The 20,460-nt window shown below is 45.4% G+C and overlaps 2 protein-coding genes across 4 annotated transcripts; both read left to right on the top strand.

The window, feature by feature from the left end:
• The first annotated feature begins 5,032 nt into the window (after positions 1-5,032).
• LOC119298769 (elongation factor Ts, mitochondrial-like) lies at positions 5,033-9,134 on the top strand. Of its 2 annotated transcripts, XM_037576061.1 has the most exons (8): positions 5,033-5,252; positions 5,728-6,004; positions 6,088-6,260; positions 6,995-7,075; positions 7,613-7,787; positions 7,917-8,101; positions 8,699-8,824; positions 8,920-9,134. In XM_037576061.1, exons 2-8 carry the CDS (start codon positions 5,740-5,742, stop codon positions 9,013-9,015), a joined length of 1,101 nt encoding a protein of 366 aa, XP_037431958.1. In that variant the 5' UTR covers positions 5,033-5,252; positions 5,728-5,739; the 3' UTR covers positions 9,016-9,134. The 2 variants fall into 2 exon arrangements, with proteins under 2 accessions (XP_037431958.1, XP_037431959.1); XM_037576062.1 differs by lacking the exon at positions 8,920-9,134 and having other exon boundaries at positions 5,033-5,357; positions 8,601-8,812.
• A 1,271-nt stretch (positions 9,135-10,405) lies between these two features.
• LOC119298772 lies at positions 10,406-14,209 on the top strand. Of its 2 annotated transcripts, XR_005145974.1 has the most exons (8): positions 10,406-11,325; positions 11,462-11,545; positions 11,678-11,803; positions 12,094-12,246; positions 12,985-13,086; positions 13,492-13,567; positions 13,672-13,822; positions 13,922-14,209. XR_005145974.1 is itself a non-coding variant. In XM_037576064.1 (7 exons), exons 1-7 carry the CDS (start codon positions 11,245-11,247, stop codon positions 13,677-13,679), a joined length of 630 nt encoding a protein of 209 aa, XP_037431961.1. In that variant the 5' UTR covers positions 10,406-11,244; the 3' UTR covers positions 13,680-14,209. The 2 variants fall into 2 exon arrangements, 1 of the variants encoding a protein (XP_037431961.1); XM_037576064.1 differs by having other exon boundaries at positions 13,672-14,209.
• The last annotated feature ends 6,251 nt before the right edge of the window (positions 14,210-20,460 follow it).

Below are 20,460 nucleotides of genomic sequence, written 5' to 3'. Positions count from 1 at the left end.
GGTCTACACACTTAAGGTTCAGTGACGCTAGGGTTGTTAGGAAGACTTGTATGTGATTACCGAATGTTGTTCGGAGTCCTGGATGAGACCTCGGACGTCACGAGGAGTTCCAGAATGGTCTGGAGGTAAAGATTTATGTATGGGAAGTTGTCATACGGTCGCCGGAAAGGTTCGAGGGCATATCGGTATTGTACTGGGGCCACCGGAGGGGTTCCGGGGGTCCACCGGGAGGGTCCACCTCTTCCGGGGGGCCTTATGGGCTGTATGGAGAAGGGAACCAGCCCAAGTGGGCTAGGGCGCCACACCCCCCTAGGGCCCATGCGCCTAGGGTTGGGGGGAAACCCTAAAGGGCGGCCCCTTGCTTGGGGGGCAAGCCCCCCTCCCCTTGGCCGCCGCCCCCCTCTAGATCTCATCTAGAGGGGGCCGGCCCCTTCCCCCTTCCCCTATAAATAGAGGGGTGAGGGGAGGGCTGCGCTGCTTACAACATCCAAGGCGCAGCCCTCCCCCTCCTCAACACATCTCCTCCTCCATAAGAGCTTGGCGAAGCCCTGCCCGAGGACTGCAGCTTCACCACCACCACGCCGTCGTGCTGCTGTTGGAGCCCTCTTCCTCAACCTTTCCCTCCTCCTTGCTGGATCAAGGCGCGGGAGACGTCCTCGCTCCGTACGTGTGTTGAACGCGGAGGTGCCGTCCGTTCGGCGCTAGGATCTTCGGTGATTTGGATCACGACGAGTACGACTCCATCAACCCCGTTCTCTTGAATGCTTCCGCTCGTGATCTACAAGGGTATGTAGATGCACTCCTCTCTCCCTCGTTGCTAGATGACTCCATAGATAGATCTTGGTGATGCGTAGAAAATTTTAAAATTCTGCTACGTTCCCCAACACTCTTACCCTAATAGGGTTTTTACCTGTCGTGTTCACGGGTTGCGGGTACCCATTGTCATGATGACTTTGGGGGGAATTTGATCCAGCAGGAGAGATTTGAGTGGGGGAAGTATACTTTGATGGTCAGGGAATTTTTACGTTCTTTCGACTAATCCCCTTATTATGGCTCTTTCCTCATCTGAAACCAGGGTGTCGTCGAAAGAATCACCGAAGCAGATAGCAACTAACTCGAGGTCACCGCTTGCAGAGACCTCTATGGGTCACTATCGGTGGCCTCGAAACACGTCAAGTTGTACGTTCCAGCCGCCGCCACATGTCGCATGTAGGACGCTCCCTCTGAATTTTACTTTTCTATTTTCCTATACGCGTCTTCGGGTTTAGAGTTGGGGAGGTTCGGCTTTTCGGTTTTCGCGTGGTAGTCCCTAGGTTTTGAAAAAAAAAACATTAGCGCGATTTTATTTGCTCCACGAGAAGCACATATTTGTTTTTGTGGAGGCACGGATTTGCTTTCGTGAGAGACACAATTGTGCTTATCGGAAAGGAAAAAACTTGTGTTTTCACGGAAAATATAGATTTGCTTCTCGTGCAGGCACGAATTTAATTATGTGAGATGCACATGTATATGCTTTTCTGAAAGAGTAAAAAAATGTGCTCCCATGAAAAGTGATTTTTTTTTGAAAAAACGCAATTAGGCTTTCGAGTCTCTGGTTTTAGTTCTTCTGTTTTTGCTATCGAGTCTCTAGTTTTTCTATCTTCCATTTTTCCTCTGTCATTTTTTTTCTGGATGCCAGTTTACTTGGTGTTTTTTTTGGTATTTTTTCTTTTAATTTTTTTGGTATCTCTTTTCTCTGTTTTTCTATTTTTTCAGGAAAAAAAGTTCGTCAAAACATATAAACATGGGATCTATTTTCGACGATCTTAATAGAAGAAATTCAATGATGAAAACGGTTCAGGATTTTGACGCACGGTCAAGAGATAAGCCGTTTTGAATAAAACGAACCTATGAAAAAGAAAGAAAAAACTATCAGGTTACGACAAGTGAAGCATATGCAGTCCACCACTTGTCAACCAGTGAGAAGTGGGAGCTAACTTTGCAAAGGGTAACCCTTAACTAGTGATTTCGACCAAAGCGACACTAGCCAAGGCCAACGCCAAATCTTGCCTGAAAAAGCCAGTCAAATCAATACCTGGTTTGTGAGTTTCTTATCTTGCCTTAAGGATTGTTTGGCGAAATCACTAGTTAAGGGGCATGCATTGCAAATGTTTTTTTTTCACATTCTCTAATGGTGGCAAATGACGCATCGTATGTGTCCCACCTATCGTAATTTGGGAGTTTTGTCTTTTTTCATAGATTCATATTTTTTAAAGTGTTATCCCTTAAACTGTGCGTCCAAATCAAGAATCATTCATAGCGCAAAAAATAATAATCAAGAATCATTGTTATCGTTAGATTTCTCATGTCGAGATTATTGAAAATAGATATCATGTTAATAGGTTTCCATGAACTTTCTTCACGAAAAAAAGACCCATTAGGGCTAAGCATAATGTGAGCCGACCCATTTCATAAGTGTGGCGTGTGCCTGGGCCTAAGGGCAAGGCCCACGTGCCAGCACGACACAACTCACTTAAAACATGCCTAGGCGAGTTGTGTCGTGCCTGGCCATTTAAGCGTGGGCTGGGCCATGCTGGCCCACTTGGCCAACTTTGGTGACTATACTACTTTTGCTTTTGAGAAAAAGGTGACTATACTACAACGATTCTATTTGGGGAGCAGCTAACGAAGGCGTACTCCTTCGGGAGCCTCACCACGGTCACCTAGGGTGGGCTGAGAATCCGTCATATGGCACGCTCTCAACCGCTGCCATGTGTCGTGGTGTGGGCGCTCCCTTCGAATTTTGTTTTTCTATTTTTTTGCACAGGTTTTCATCTTTTTAGATGATTTTTTTACTTTTTGATTTTTGACCGATTTTTCTTAGTTTTTGGACAAAAAAGGTTGTGCGAAAAACATTTTTTTTGCTTCCGTAAGAGGCATGACTGTGCCTCTTGGGAACAAAAAAACGTGTGTTTTCCTTTCCGCGAGATGCACGGTTTTTCTTCTGCGAGAAGAATGGATTTGCTTCCATGAGAGGCATGGCTGCGTCTCTAGAAAATGAAAAAAAAATGTTTTTTCCTTCCACGAGAGGTATGTCCGTGCCTCTCCGAAAACGAAAAGAATAAATATGTTTTCTTTTTTCCCCTCCCGCAGGAGGCATAATTTTGCTTCCGCGAGAGACATGGATTTCCTTCTGCGAGAGACATAGCCGTGCCTCTCGGAAACAAAGAAAACACATTTTTTCTTCCGCAAGAGGCACGGTTTTACTTCTCGTGGAGGCATGGATTTGCTTTTGCGAAAGGTACAATCGTGCCTCTTTCGAAAAATCAAAACAAAAAGTTCTCCCGGTTTGATTTTTTCGTGAAAAAAGTTCGTCAAAACCTATCAACATGGTATCTAATTTTGACGATCTCGACGCTAACGATGAAAATGGTTCAAGATTTGAACACACAATTTAAAAGATAAAATATTTTGAATAAAGAAACCTACGAAAGAAAGGAAAAACTTTCAGGTTGCGACAAGTGGAGCACATGCAACCTGGGAAGGAGGGAGTGACATTTGAAAAAGTGCTCCTTAATTAATGATTTCGTCCTACAAACGCATGCGTTAGTTAAGGAGCTGTGGCTTCGCTGAAGGTGCCCAGCCCTCGTCACCCAGTTTGGGCCGGCCCACTGTCGAGGTTCGCTGTTTCTAAATTTTTTCCTTTTTCTTTTTTCTATTCCTGTTTATTTGTATTTTCTTTTGTTTTTTCCATTTTATTTTTCTATGTTTAATTTATATTTTTTAGTATTATGTAAAACTTCAGTGTGTACAAAAATGTTCAATGTGTATACAAAATGTTGATCATATATTAAGAAAATGTTCATGGTATATTACAAAAGTTCAGCGTGCATTATAAAAATGTTCACCAATTAAGAATTTGTTCAACGAAATACTAATTTTTTTCTATATATTTGGTTTTTGTTCAGCATATATTACACAAAATATTTAATGTGTATTCATGAATTTTTCAACGTACATTAAAAATGTTCAATGCGTATATGAGAATTGTTCAACGCACATTACTAAATGTTTGATATGTATTTGAAAACTGTTCATCATATATATTAATATTTTCAAAAATGCCAAAATACGAACAGACCAACTAGCGGGAGATACAGTGAACCGGATGCTACAGTACCAGTTGCTACAACGTTGAAGTATAGAAAAATAAAAAGAAACAATGAGGTTATAGTAGGCCTGGCTTCAGCAAAGCTGGCTCCTTTTGACGCACACGTGCGTCATACAGGTAGGGCTGCAAACGAGTCCAGTTAAAGCGAGTTGAACTTGGCTTAGCTTAACTCCTATTAAAATTCGAGTGAGTCTAAATTAAGCGAAGCTTAAGGTTAAGTTGTAAAACATGACTCGTACTCAACTTGTAACAATTTTGAGTCGATCTTAAACTAGTTTCGAGCAATATGAGACAACAAAAATATATAATCTATGATGATTATTCCAACTAGATAAGACACACCACGACATAAGAAAGCAATAAAAAATATTGTTCCAATCGAAACAATGATAATATAAATTTCCAGAGTAATTTGACTTATTTTCTCATAATACAGCTGACTACGTACCATATTAAGGCCTAAATCTTTCTACACTTAATTAAGCTTCGAATGAATGGTAATAAATTATAATGTTTTCATTTAATACATGGCATGATCATTTAATAGAATGACATTATGCCAAGTTATCGAGCTAAAATCGAGCGAGCTAGTATTGGCTCAAGATCAACTCATTTTTCGATCGAGCTACATGAAGTGTTTGTGTTCATCTCGTTTCTTTCTGAGTCAATCTCTAGCCACCGAAAAACGAGTTGATCTCGAGCAGCTCACGAGTCTCGAGCTTTTCTTGCAGGGTCTCCTATAGTACCTACAAGAGAGAAATAGACTGTATATGGGCCTGTATATGCTCAGCCCATTACTTCTCTCAAGTCGAAAAGCCCATTCACAAAACCATCTACTCCATTCTCCTGCCCCTAAAAAAAACAAATCTACTCCATTCTCCTCCCGTTCCGGCGCCGCCCCCTACCTCCGGCCCCCGTCCGACCGCCGCGCCACCACCCACCCCGCCCACTCTCTGCTAGCTCACCGACCGGCCGCCTTGCGCTGCAGTCTTCAGACCGGACCATAGGAGGAGATCGTCGCCCCCGACCCATCCTGCCTCTGCCCGGTCGGTTGAAGGCCTTCTTCAAGCCCGCCGTCCGACCACCCTCTGCCCCGTTCAAGGTCGCCTCCAACTCCCTTCCTCTGCCCCGTTCAAGGTCGCGCCCAAGTTCGCCTCTAACTCCCCTCCGCCCCCAGCTCGCGCCCAAGACCGGACCATAGCTGTGTGTATGTATGCCTTTTGTTTTTGATTTCTTTGATTCTCTATGGTGATGTGCATCACACCATTGCAGTTCCTTCTACTACCATTTGATTTAGCACCATAATTCGTCTTGCTTGTTGCATGCTGTAGTACTAACAGCAGTGTATTTTCCAAAAAAGAATGAGAGTTCAACTGAATTCCTCTTCCCCACAATATATTCACAACTGATACTACTCTGTGCAATTACTGTAAATGCGTCCATGGTTCCGTCGAAATACACCAGTAGTGGATGAATGGAATCACATTTTCTCCAAAAGTGCTTGATTGTGCTGCTGTTGTTATGTTCGCTGCGAATATAGTTCTCTGAAGATTTGCGTCTGTCCGCCCTTGGTGCAGCACAATCAGAGAATGGCTTGGGGTCAGCTTGCTAGAAGACCCGCTATAGGGCTTCTGTCTCGTGCTCAGCAACTAGCTGCTCAAGGGTTTACTTCTGCGATGTTCCACATTAATCCGTTGAGCGATCATCTTCCACAAGATGGCATGTTTCATAGGAGCTTTAGCTCTGCGGTGCCTCCTTCGGAGCAAATGAACCTTATTAAGCAACTCCGAGAAAGAACGTGTGCTCCGATCAAAGATGTCAAGGCTTCGCTAGTTAGTTGCGACTGGGATATTGGTTAGTCCTTCCTTCTCATTGCCTTTATGCATAGCTTGATTGACAGATTTGTCTTCCTAACCCATTCTTTTTATTTATTTCAGAGGCTGCACAGGTGGATCTAAGGAAAAGAGGGGTGATTCTTGCTGCCAAAAAGTCATCACGGACTGCTGCCGATGATTTGCTTGCTATGGCAGGAGATGATAAAAGAGCTGTTGTGGTTGAGCTAAACTGTGAGACCGACTTTGTGGCAAGAAATGACGTTTTCCAGTATCTGGTTGGTTTCACCCTCAGCGACATGATTTGTTGAACCGTGTTGTTGCGCTAGAGCAATTCTTTTAGATTCATATGCTCAGCATAAGTATATGGAAATTAGCAAAATAATTTTGTTACTATCTGGCATAAGAAAGCATTATTTCTTCATGACTTGAAAAGCATCAACTCACAATTTTTGGGAAAAAAGGATCGATGCTAAATTAAATGTTTCTCTTAATTGCAATGGTTGTCCTTTGAGGGCAGCATGTTGTTTCTATTGTTTGACCGTACACTAGTTTAGAATATCATTCTCCAGGCCCCATTTTTAGTTTTTAGTTGTGTCAACTCATCAGATTCGTTGCTAGGTTTTCAATATATTGACTGTTATCCCCTGATTTTCGAAGTCTTGCTTACTGATGTTTTTGCCGTAATTATTGTTTTTTCTTCAAGGAACTTTTGGGCATCTCTTTTCCATTTCTGACCCCTCTTGCTTGGATATGCTTAGCATGATATGTTGTGCATTTAAGCATGCGTGCATGTTGTGTATCAAACATACATAGAAATGCCAACTTCGAACTCTTGTTTAATTGTAGTCTTTAAGTTATCTGTTCATGCCATTTTATCTGCTAGGAAGTCAATAACGTTTGGTATTGTATTGGGCACATCACTGGAGTATACTTAATTAAACGCATCTCTTTTCCACATGTACAATTTTGATAACTTCCTTTTCTCTTGCAAATTTCACTTGCCATGCAGGCTTCATCCTTGGCAAAGATGGCTCTGTCAGCTCAGGATCCCGGGAAATCAGTTTTTCCTTTTAGTCCTGCATATTTGGAGGTGTGACACCTATTGTTTCTCTCTTATTCCTTTTCTGAGCAGTTCCAGTACACGACATATTGCATATATAGGACATCTACCAGCGATGGGTTTGGAGTTGATGTTTATGAACTCTGAAGTGTTGGTTTTAAAATAGATGGAATTCCATATTGACTGATATTCAATTTAACCTTGCTCTGTGATCAAATTTGTTTATAGTGTTATGTGTCGACTTAATACGATCTAAGCTTCTGGGCAAGCATCAACCATGTGAATGGAATGGGATTACTTCTGGTTTTTTTGGTTGGACTTCCAATTTTCTTCTGTTGCATTACTCAGGAACAATTAGATACCTGTTTTTCGGTTGTAGTGCCATTTAGTCCCTGGATCTCTTTGACATAGGCAGGAAATTTATCACGCTAAAATTTTAGGCGAATAATGTCCGATGATAAACTGAAGTGCCTATAATACAGCTGAACTTATCAAATGTATGCCTCCTTTTTGTCTGTTTTTTTCTTTTTCTTTGGGAAACTACTACATTTCTACCAATCTTTGCAGAGCATGAGTATTAACCTAGATCATCCTAAACTCAGTGGTGAAACAACTGTTCGGAATGCTGTTACGGAAGTTGCTGCCATGGTTGGGGAGAACGTAAAACTTAGAAGAGGTTTCATGTTGTCCACGACTGCACATGGTGTTGTTTCATCTTATCTGCATACCTGTCCTCAGCCAGGTACACAGACAGTGTTATTTTCGTTTACCAAGTTTTATCAAGATTGTATGTTTGTCGTTCTTCTACTCATCGCTTTTGACAAATGGCGTATTTGCTCGTTCACTTAATTGATGCATTTTCTTGCTTCAGATCTGGGTCGCGTTGCTGGACTGGTCACTCTAGAAGCAGAAGATAGCAGTGCTCCCCTTGACGCTCTCAAGAGAGTTGGGTCGTCTATCGCAATGCATATTGTTGCAGCAAGGCCATTATTCTTATCAAAGGAACTGGTTTCTGCTGCAGCTGTGGAAAATGAACGTGATGTGCTCCGAACTCAGGTACCTTATTCTAACATTGTCTAGAACTACTAGGATTTACAGTCATATACTCATATGTGCCTGAGTAGTTGTATGTTCATTCACCATGACACAAGAAATAGACACACACACTTATATGCTAAACATGACCAGCACAGGTCATCAGTCCATGATCTGGCTCTTACACGCCCTCCTACTATCAATACAGAAGAAACAAAAACAATTTAAAAAGTAGGGAATGACTAAGAATAAATGCTTGCAACACTGTTTGGATTAAAGTCAAGAGGAAACATGTGCATCGGAGATGAGAAAGATCATGGAATGGAAAGCAGCCTGATCATATCAAAATTGGGTGATTTCTGGATGTAGAGTAATATCAGGACGGCTGTTGGTTTCAGTTTTAGAAGTCGGTGGCATTTACACTGATTATTTCCCATTTGCTGAGTAACTACTCCCTCTGTAAAGAAATATAAGAGTACATTTTGTAAAATTTCCTTTTCTGTATCTTTGTATCTTCTAGAGACATGGTCTGTATCCATCCTTAATATGAGGGTGAGCTTGTGCATGCCAACAAGTTGCGTGACAAAGGACATGGCATGCTGTTGTGTAACATGCTAGGCTGAAAGATCAGGTAAACCCCAAATGGCCATAGAGAAAATGGTGGAAGGCCGATTGAGGAAGTGTCTCGAAGAAGCTATGCTTTTGGAGCAAAAATACGTCGTTAATGACAGCACAAACATTAAGGCAAGCCAAGAAACCTTTTTCTTTGTCGATTGAATTACGGCTGCGAATTGTGATCTCTGATTGATAGCTTTTCTTGTTGGCATCATCCTTTTCAGACCCTGCTGAGCGATTTGTCAAAGGAGGTCGGTTGTAAAGTAACGATTGGCAACTTTGAAAGAATGGAAGTTGGCGAAGGAATTGAGAGGGTCTGATGTGCGTGTGTATATTTACGACTTGTTTCTTACATATCCTCCCTCGCTGCCGCTAGGGGGCGTCGCACGGCGTCGGCGGTGGCGGGGCCTCTTTTACACTCGTTGGGGGCAACAGCGGCACGGACGCTGAGCTGACGGTGGAGCGGCACGGGTCTCTTGAAAACGAGCTCGTATCTCTGCATGGCTTCAGCCTCAGCTGAGTCGATGCCCAGTTTCTGCATGATGAGCTGTTATGCCCTGGCCACGGGATTCGAAGTTGCCGTTGTCTTTGATGCAAGCCTTCCTCTCTGGCGCGGGTTGGACACAGGCGAGCGGCGGCGCCTCGCCGCTCTTGGCTTTGCCGTCGCAGGGCGTGGTAGGAGGGCCAGAGTCAGATCCATGGTGACCCACTAGCGCCGCAGGTGGGGGTGCTGACGATGTGAGCGGAGTAGGATGCTGATGTGGCGGCGGTGGGGCTGCGCGTGCCGGGTCAAAGCCCAAGGCGTAGTCGTGTCGCGGAGACGCGGAGACGGGTGGGTCGACGCAGTGTGTGGTGCCTCGGAGCCGTCCGGCACCGCAGTCCATGTTGCAGCTGGAGGGAGCAGGCCCATGCGTTGTCGTCGCTCTAGATGAATCATGGGGCCGGAGGGCAAGGCACAGGTTGCTCTCGCGGAAGGCAGTGGTCCAACGTGTCCTAGACACGAAAGGGTGTGCCCTGGTTATCGTGGAAGATGCCGCGCTCGAAAATGATGTCGCCGCTAGTGTCCGTCGGAGAAGCGCGCGGTGAAGGAGTTCCTGAAGAGTGAGACGTGCGCGGTGGCGAGATCTCCGGAACTCCGCCAGGATGGCCTCCCTGACCCTGGCAGGCTACATGCCCTCGGCCGCCACAGAGACGACTAGCACCATGGCCTGCTGCTGGAGCTCCTCGTTCGCCATCTCCTGGGTGAAGTCCAGGAGGACCGTGGTGCCCAGTGTGGGCACCACGGTCCTCATCGCCGGGCAGGAAGAAGGGCTGCACCGTGCCCGCAGCAGAGGAGCAAGCCATGCTGATCGGTGGCTGCACGGGGGTGGCACCGGGCGGCGGGAAGACTAGCCGATCACGCAGCGGAAAGCGAGGGGCAGGCGTGGGTGGTACCGGCAGCCGAGCAGGGCGGCGGCTAGGAGGGTCAAGTGGCGGCATCGGCTGTCGAGGGAGGTGCTTGGAGTGGCAGCCTTTGCGAAGGTGGCCAAAGCGGACGCAGTGGATGCAGCGCAGTCGGTTAGGGCAGGAGCCAACACGATGGGAAGCTTCAAGGCATCTAAAGCAGCGCCCGACAAGGTCATCTTTATAGGAGTAGTGGAAGTGGTGGGGGTGGTGGTCTTGGCTGGTGGGGGTGGGATCTGAACCTGGCCGCGCTTGTCGGCGACTAGCTGGTAGCCGGCTTCCGGGACCCCGACATTGATGGCCGCAGCCAGACGTTGGGTGGCATCAATGCCCGGTGCATGGGCGGCAGCCGAAGACCCGACGCTTAAAGGCGCCGCGAAAGGCGCGGCCATGCCCATCCCCTGCGCAGGAGCGGCAGCCGGAGACCCGGCGGTTAAAGGCGCCGCGGATGGTGCGTCCTCACCCAACCCCTGCATGACGGCCCGGGCATAGGATCTAGCTAGGCGGGGAAGGCGAAGGCCCATCCTCAGATCCATTGTCCGAGAGGCAGAGGCGGGCATCGGAGCATGGGGTGCCAAGCGAACGCGGGGAATCAGAGGGCGGTGAGGTGCAGCTCATCCTGGCGAGGCGCCGAAGGGCCAGCGGGCTGCGGGCGGGACGCGGCGGAGGGTGGAGAGCGGAGCGGAGCTAGGTCCTGGCTTTCTTTGTTTTGATTTCTGGTGAAATGGCTTCAAGATCCTTTTGGAGCACAATGCAGATGTGCTATTGAAATTCTTTCTTGATAATGTTGTCTTTTAACTCCAAATTCTCCCTTTCGCTGGGTTTTGCTACTTTCTCCAATTGTTCCCACCTGTAAAAGTCCTTTTGGTTGGTGACTAACTGTGCCATGCCAATACTTAGGCAAGTTGGTGACTAACCGTGCCATGCAATAGTTAGGGTCACCTCCTGCAACTTGGGTCCCTTGTGACACTGAATCAAAATAGTGTGCTAGGATTACTTAGGCTAACAAAGTATGACACTCATTTTCATCATCTAACCTTCGATATGTTAGGCAAAAGAGTGGCAACCTTCATAAAACAACCAAACAGGCCCTGTCTGTAGCTGTAATGAGTGAGCCAAACCAGGCATGGTGGGACCACCGGACCAGTGACCCACACAACAACTCTGAAATATCATTGGGAGCAAAGGTACATATAAGTATGTAACTATATAATCTATACTCCTAAAAAAGAAGTATCAGCTCCTTCTGCCCATACAAATTCCATCATTCTCTTGGAATCTCATATTTTGTCATGAAAATGGAGTTCTTTATTTATTTTCCAGCCCAGCAAGGCTTTTCGTATATTTGGAGCTTTAGGCATGGCATTACATAAATCTGCCGTGTCATGTGTGAAGCTATTTATTCAGGTATGGTATCCCCTGTTTATATTGCAGTAGCAGTGTAGAATTTCTACAAAACTGATGTTTGGTTTATTTATCTTTGCATCGACGATCACACAACTGTATGATTGGCTTTTCTTCTGCACTTCCATCTGATAGGGTGGAGCTAATGTGAGTGGTGCTGGTCCTTGTGATAATCCTCTGGTCACGGCTGCAGAGAAGGGCTTAACTGAAGCTATCAAGTGCTTGTTGGAAGCTGGTGCATACCCAAATGTTTTTGACACGGTAACAATGCTCTCTATCACATATTATTGTGTCTTGCTTGGCAACACATATATGGGTTATGATGTAAAATATGCCTACATGATGCTATTTCCAACAGAAAAATAAAATGCCCTTGTGCCATGTCTTTAACTTGGTCAGGTATGTATAGATGTGACATATTACCACTACATTGACACAGTATGATGGTAGTTAATCAATAATTCAATATGGTCTGCATGGATCGTCTAGAACAGTGCTTATTTCTTAATGTTGAATACCGCTTTTGTAAAGCTTTTCCTGTTCCTCAACAGTTTGGTAGATTGCCAATTGAGTTGGCTGCTGAGTATGGTACACCGGTAGACGTTGAGATTCTCTTTCCTTCCACCTCTCCTGTTTCAACTGTGGCAAATTGGAGTGTTGATGGAATCATTAGTCATGTGAAGATGGAAATCAAGCAACTTGAGGTATGTCACCTGCAAATTTTTCTTGCACATATATGGCTGTATTGTCCATGCTAACTCTCTGAACAATGTCAGGGTTAAGTCTGATGTTTAACCAAAACTTCATGTATAAAAAACCGCCCAAATTTAGTTTCCTATTCCTGACTTATTAAACGCGCTTGTGTTTTCTTCCATTTGCATCACTATCTAAGCTATGTTGCTGAAAAATCAGTTTATCTAGATGAGGCTTTATTGGAAAACTTGCTTTGCTCAAATGGTACTCTCTCCGTTTTTATTTAGTCTACATATTAGGTTTGACCGAAGTCAAACTTTGCAAAGTTTGACCAAGTTTATAGAAAAATATATAAACATTGACCATAACAAATCTATATGATGTGAAAGTACATTCAATAATGAATCTAGTGGTATTGATTTTTTATTGTATATGTTAATATTTTTGTTTATAAACTTAGTCAAAGTTTACAAAGCTTGACTTTGACCAAAGCTAATATGCGAACTAAATAAAAACGGAGGGAGTAATTGGATTAAATCTGATTTTGTTTTAAAATAACAGGTGAACCAACATTTTTTGAAATAGCTTTCTTACCTCATTCCCTGTCAGCATAGCAAGTGAGAATCGGGACTTTGAAATCATGAATTGATTAACACTGTTCCTTGTATTTGTTTATTTGATCTAAACATCTTGCTAGAGTACTTTTTATCCTTAACACACATCAGACTCAAGTCATTATGAGTTGCCAGGATGACAATTTTGTGGAAAAGAGGATGTATGAGCTGAAAGGCCAAGCGGATGAAACATTTAAGAAGCAGGATTATCTAAATGTATCGGTGCTCTACACACAGGTAGATCTTCAGACTACATTTTTTGTTACAGCCATGAAACATGTTTCTCAGTTACAGTTTATTTTATTTATCGTTAACATTAATTCATCTTGGCAACATGTAAATATTGACCAGTCATCAGCATATACACCTGTTGAAAGACGAGTCAATGTGCACATCTCATCGCATTTATGGGGATAAAAAATGATGTTTAGAAAATGATGTTTAAAAAATGAGGATGGAAACACATTCATCTTTGTCTTCCATTTCATAGGGAGGAATTTCAGGTGGGAGTTGCTCTTTTGTCACAGCTTCATTTTTCGTTCCTTGTATGTATAGAACAAATGATAAACTGTTGATCTAAACAGAGCAGCATTTCTGGAATGTGGCAACAGCTATTTTTCACTGTTTTGTTTGCTGCTGCAGGCACTGAAGATGGATAACTTGGATGCCAAGTTGTTGTCAAACAGGAGCCTTTGCTGGCTTCGCATGGGTCCCCCAGGTGAATTTTCATGACGGCACATTAGGAGAGTTGAGACTGACAATTTCGTTTCTCCTTTCATATCTGCTACCATTTGATTCTGACGCTGTGCTTGCCTTCCTTAGGAGTATGACGCAGCTTATTGCTCACTGTCGCGTGCTTTAGAGTTGGACCCAGAAAACGAGGATATTGAGAAATTATTTTGGCAAGAGATCCATCTTTCATCTTGTTTTTTATTTGTCAGCAGCTGCAATTTTATAGGCGCTGCCGTAATCGGTAGAGTTGGATCCTTCTTTAACATGGTGTGATCAACTAATGAGTTGGTAGATTTCGATCCTTGTTTTTAACAATGCTGTGACCAACTGATTCATGCAGGAGGCGATGGAACAGAAGTGATCATGCGGACTGCAGAGAGAAGCTGCTCACGCGTGCAGCTCCGTTTTTTCTACTCTCCTTTTTGTGTAATAAAATTCACTTATGATGAGCAAAACATGTTAGTGTCAATGTTATGCGATGCTGTTAGTTCTACCCGTTGTAGAATATTCTCAAGTCCAAATGTTTGAGAGTATATGCTTTCTTTGACTAGCCCTGAACACTAGTACTTGATTTAGCTGATGATGAATGAATCGGGTAACTATATATGCTAGAGTGCAATATTTGACAGCGGATCAATATGTTTTGCATTTCAAGGAACATATGTAGAGACCCTCCTCTCTCTTGCCATATGATATGTCGTAGTTACCATGTACATACAAAGAACAAACAAACAGCTGATGATGAATACGTACAGTAGTATGTTGTGACGACTAGACTATGCTGGATGGTATACCAGCCGGGTTGTCAGGTGCATCAGACATGATCAGTACACTCTGCACTATCTGAAACAAGACTCAGAGCACTACTTGACGGCAGTCCGGGCACGCCTTGGGGCGGAGAAAACCCTGTGGAGAAACGCCGCCTTGACGGCAGTCGCCTCTCGAGCAGCAACTATGGCAGTGGCAAGCAGGGCCTGCATGTGCCTTGGCACAACAAAGTAGGAGTGGAATGCGCCGGAGCCGCCATGAAGGGTGCCGATGGCCTGGCCGTCCCGGTTGAGCAACGGTGCCCCCGACCAACCAGCAGTGCTCCCAACCTGTGCCTCCAAGACCTCCATGTCGTACCCCGCGGGGTTCGCACTGAAGCTGATGTGCCTCGTCTCGCATTGGTGTCCTTGGGCCACGCCAGCAGCAGGCACGGACGGGTCGGCTCCAGGACCTCGCTGATCACCAGGGCCGGGTGGTCCTCCAAGCACGGCTCCGTCTGCCCATCCACAATCCTCAACGGGATATCACTGGCGTCGGCCAGGAAGGAAGCAGGCAGGCAGAGCATCATAAGTACTATTACATAGGAAATGACACACGTATAGCACTTGAGCAACAGCATTTATATATAGTTCATTCAAGAGAGAGAAGCTCTCGCATAAATAGGTTCAGCGCAAGGTTTCAAAATTGAGCCGAGCAACAAATTAATCACACTAAGAAAGCGCATCCATAGTCCGCGGACAATGAATGGGCAGGCATCCATAGTCCGCGTTTACAACCGGATACATAGTACGGAATCTTCAAATCCAGACTAGTCTCATGCAAAGTTAAATTACACCCATAGTAAAAACACATATGCCATCGGACTACCAAAACTTGACATGTTCTACTAACTACAAACGAAACGACAATATGAGAAGTTCATCGGGCTGCTGGGACGCCGTCCACCATCGAGCCCCCTGCGTCCACTGTAAGATGATAAGCGTTTCCTACCCCTCGAGGGGGAGTCGCGGGCTGTATATATTGATGTGCCGAATCCAAGCCTTGGCGTACAAGGAAGGTTTACAAGAGTTTGAGTAGAAGAAGTAAAGGAAAGAGTTAGAGGCTGCTACGGAAACTATATTCGCTAACACCCTCCCTTAATCTTAACTACCCTAGATTAAGATTACTCTTGAACTCCTCAAACGGTCTTGCTGGTAAAGCCTTTGTAAAGCCGTCCGCCACTTGATCCTTAGAGGGAATAAACCGTATCTCAAGTTTCTTTGCTGCAACCCTCTCTCGCACAAAGTGAAAATCAATTTCTATGTGCTTTGTTCTTGCATGAAACACAGGGTTTGCAGACAAGTATGTTGCTCCCAAGTTATCACACCATAAACATGAGATACGATTTTTCTTGATCCCCAATTCCTCAAGAAGTGATTCAACCCAAATGATTTCAGCAGTTGCATTCGCCAAGGACTTGTATTCAGCTTCTGTGCTTGATCGTGACACAGTTGCTTGCTTTCTAGCACTCCAAGAAATAAGATTGGACCCAAAGAACACTGCAAAACCTCCAGTTGATCTTCTATCATCACTGCATCCTGCCCAGTCAGCATCAGAGAATGCACTCACAAGAGAGGAGCCAGAACGTTTGAAGTGAAGTCCTGTTCCCATAGTATGCTTCACATATCTTACAATTCTCTTGACAGCTGACCAATGTACGGAAGTGGGAGCATGAAGATATTGACAAACTTTATTAACAGCAAATGAGATATCTGGACGCGTGAGAGTTAGATATTGTAATGCTCCCACAATACTTCTGTACCTTGTGCTCTCTTCTTCTTGAAGTGGCTCACCTTCATATGCTGAGAGTTTTTCTGAGGAAGATAAAGGTGTAGGTACTGGCTTGCAATTCTTCATTCCCATGCGAGACAAAAGCTCAATGATATATTTCTCCTGATTTAACACAATACCATCTTGAGTTTTTCTAACTTCAATCCCAAGGAAGAAATGCAAGTCACCCAGGTCTTTCAAGGCAAACTCTGAGCTCAAGTCATGCAGAAGTGCATTAGTAGTATTTTGTGAAGAACTTGCAACTATGATATCATCAACATATATAAGCACAAAAATGACTACTCCAGCCTTGTTATAAATAAACAAAGACATATCAGCATTAGAGGCAATGAAACCAAGATATTTCAACTGTAAGCTTAATCTGGAGTACCATGCTCTGGGTGCTTGTTTTAGACCATAGAGTGCTTTGTCAAGCTTGCAAACATAATGTGGTGATTCCTTATCCTCATATCCAGGTGGTTGTCTCATGAACACTTCCTCTTCCAGAACACCATGCAAAAACGCGTTCTGTACATCTAGCTGTCTTAGGCTCCAACCCTTGGATACAGCAATGGCTAGCACAAGTCTGATAGTTGCAGCTTTCACAACAGGACTAAAGGTGTCCTCGTAATCAATACCATAACGTTGCTTAAAGCCCTTTGCAACTAGACGTGCTTTATACCTGTCAATGGAGCCATCTGCCTTCTTTTTGATTCTGTACACCCATTTGCAATCGATGATATTTTTGCCTTTTTGGTTTGGTACAAGATGCCAGGTTTTGTTCCTCATAAGTGCAGAATATTCCTCATCCATTGCCTTCTTCCACTTAGGATCGTCAAGTGCACTACTCAACGTTGTTGGCTCTCCTGAAATACACAACATTCCATATGGTATAGTTCCATCTTTTCTTATTTTAGGATTCCGTATACCTTTCTGTAGACGTGTCATAACCCGTGAAGAAGCTGCTGGCTGAACCTCAGGAATGCTGGCCACAGAAGATCCTGACGAGCCTGCATGTGCTGACACAGGGGAATCTGCTGCCTCCTGCGCAGATGATCCTGCAGCCGAAGGTGTGGCCGCCTCCCCAGAGCGCACACAAGGGCCAACCGCCTGGTCCGGCACAGCCGATCCGCTGCCCGACCGCGGTTGCAGGCGCACGCGGGGCGAGGGGGATCCGGCCCCGCTGCTGGTCCCGCCTGTTGCTGAGGTGGCGGCGCGAGAGTGGCCCTCCCTGGATTCGTTGCCGCAGCTGACAGAGGCGCGATCCGAGGCGGATCTGCTCGCGCGATTCGAGGTCTGCCCGCGCACAGGAGTTCCAGGCGCCGCCGGATCACCTTCGTTGTCCGTGCCAGGTTCGTCTTCTTCCTCAGCATGCAATATAGGATCAATTTGAGCTATATTTTCAGGATTTTGATCAATTTGAGCCCTGTTTTCTCCAGGGACCTGCACAGGCAACAGAGAAGAGCAAGTACTAGTAGAAATATCGTCACTTTGATTAGTACAATTGTCGCCCCCATGATCAAAAGACCGAAGATGTGGAGGAAGAAGAAGAATTTCCTTGCGAAGAAGTGCACCGGCATTGGGATGAAGTGATGCAAACGGAAACACGGATTCATCAAAGACAACATCTCGGGATATGTAGACCCTACCACTAGGAACATCAAGACATTTGACCCCTTTATGCATGGGACTATAGCCTAAAAAGACACACTTTTTTGAGCGGAAAGCAAGTTTGCGTGTATTGTAGGGTCTAAGATTGGGCCAACATGCACAACCGAAAACACGAAGAGATGTGTAGTTTGGTGTGACACCAAGGAGTCGTGTAATAGGAGTTTCAAATTTGATAACTTTGCTTGGAAGCAAATTGATAAGATATGTAGCAGTTAAGAATGCTTCATCCCAAAATTTAAGTGGCATGGATGCATTTGCGAGCAATGCAAGCCCCATATCAACTATGTGACGATGCTTTCTTTCGGCAGATCCATTTTGTTGGTGAGCATGAGGACAAGAGACATGATGTGATATGCCAAGTTTTTGGAAGAAAGAGTTCAATTTTTCATACTCACCACCCCAGTCACTTTGCATAGCAATGATTTTAGAGTTCAGTTTGCGTTCAACAAGATTTTGGAAATTGAGAAAGACTTGGAAAACATCAGACCGTTTCTTTAACAAATAAATCCAAGTAAATTTACTATAGTCATCAATAAAGCTTACATAATAAGAAAATCTCCCAACTGAAGTAGGGGCTGGCCCCCATACATCTGAAAATATGAGTTGTAGAGGAGCAGTAGACACACTAGTAGAGATGGAATAAGGTAATTGATGACTTTTTGCTTGTTGACACGGATCACAAACTGACTCAACACTATTTTCATAAGAGAGTTTATTTTTGCTAAGAACGTATTTAACTATGACTGAAGATGGATGACCTAAACGACTATGCCACCTTGATGATGATGGCTTGGTGACAATGTTGGCTTGCTTATTTGACCGTGAAGATGATGATGATGATATAAGTGGATAGAGGCCTCCCACGCACCGTCCTCTAAGAATGATTCTCCTTGTTCTCAAATCCTTAACCAAGAAAAAATAAGGGTAGAATTCTATGAGAACATTGTTATCAAGGGTGAATCGATGAAACGGAAACAAGATTTTTTGATGTTTGAGGGACATGCAAGACATCATTCAGGTGCAAATTTTTCATGGGGTTTTTAACAATTGAATTACCAATGTGAGTGATATTCATACCAGAACCGCTTGCCGTGCGAATTTGGTCGCCTCCATTGTACTTCTCCCGTGTTGTCAGCTTCTCAAGTTCACCTGTGATGTGATTTGTTGCTGCACTGTCGGCGTACCAGTTTGTATCTACGCCATAGGAGACAGCATGCGCCTCCTTCTCTTCCTGATCGTTCTCTTCATAGCGCCACCAGCAAACACGTGCGCCTCCTGGATGGTGCCTATAGCATATCTGACATTCCGGGTAATCGTGCTGCTGTTCACGCACCTGCTGTTGTTGTTGTTGTCGAGGGCGTCCTCTGAATCCGCCGCCTTTGTTTGCAGGAGAGGGCTGGCGGTCACCGCGGTCACCGCGATCACCACGACCACGCCCCCTTCCTCCTCGCCCACGGGGTCTGCCGCGGGACTGGCCACGGCCTCTGTAGACTGCGTTGGCCGATGAATGAAATCCTCCTGAAGATGAATCACCCAGCATCTCCATCCTCTGATCAAAAGCAGAAATCTGAGCGAAGAGGTCGTCGGCGGTGATAGTGTTCTTGACAGCACCGATTGCTGCAACCACAGAGTCGTAGTCGCGATCAAGTCCCGCCAGGATGTAGTCCACCATCTCCGGGTCAGAGACAGGGCGCCCAACAGCAGCAAGTTCATCCCCAAGGCTCTTCATCTTTGCCATATACGCCGAGCTCGACATGGTGCCCTTCTTGGTGTTGGTGATGGCGATCCTCAGATTGGTGATCCGGGATTGTGATTGCGAGGCGAAGAGATTTGTCACCGTCGTCCAGAGCTCGTAGGTGGAGTCCTTCCCGACGACTTGTGCAAGGATTTCAGGAGACATGGAATTGAGTAGATATGATAGGACCTGTTGATCTTTGGCGATCCAGGGCCCGTAGAGGGGATTCGGCTCTAGGGCCGTGGTTTTATCCGCCTTCGTGATCTCCACCATCCTCGATGGAGCGGCATCGGAGTTGTCCAGGAGCCAGTAACCTGCGCACCTCGCAGGGCTGGGAGAACCTGAGTCTTCCAGAGGATGAAATTTCCTCTTGCGAGCTTCTCTGACGGCGGCGATCCAAGGTTAAGAGCAACGCCGGCTGAGGAAGCCATGGAGACAATGGTATGTGGTTTAGGGTTTCGATCTTTGGCTAGATGTTTTAGGAAGAGGTGGCTCTGATACCATGTAAGATGATAAGCGTTTCCTACCCCTCGAGGGGGAGTCGCGGGCTGTATATATTGATGTGCCGAATCCAAGCCTTGGCGTACAAGGAAGGTTTACAAGAGTTTGAGTAGAACAAGTAAAGGAAAGAGTTGGAGGCTGCTACGGAAACTATATTCGCTAACACACCACCACGGACCACATTCGTGAGGCCCGCCGGCAGCCCGCACGGGCATGCCGGGTCGCCGGCATCACGAACCGCACCACCATGCCCGCGGTAGAGCCGCACCACCGTGCCCGCGTCGCCAGCTGCAGCCGGATCCGCGCCGATCAGCAGACGCCGGGCCGCCCGTGCGCTCGCTCGCCAGTCGCCACCGTACGCAGCACCTCCGCCACCCAATGACGAAGAAATCGAA

This window comes from Triticum dicoccoides, chromosome 5A (assembly GCF_002162155.2).
Source record: "Triticum dicoccoides isolate Atlit2015 ecotype Zavitan chromosome 5A, WEW_v2.0, whole genome shotgun sequence".
NCBI classification, from domain to species: domain Eukaryota; kingdom Viridiplantae; phylum Streptophyta; class Magnoliopsida; order Poales; family Poaceae; genus Triticum; species Triticum dicoccoides.
Note: the sequence above shows the minus strand (reverse complement) of the source record. Positions and strands in the feature narration are given on the sequence as shown.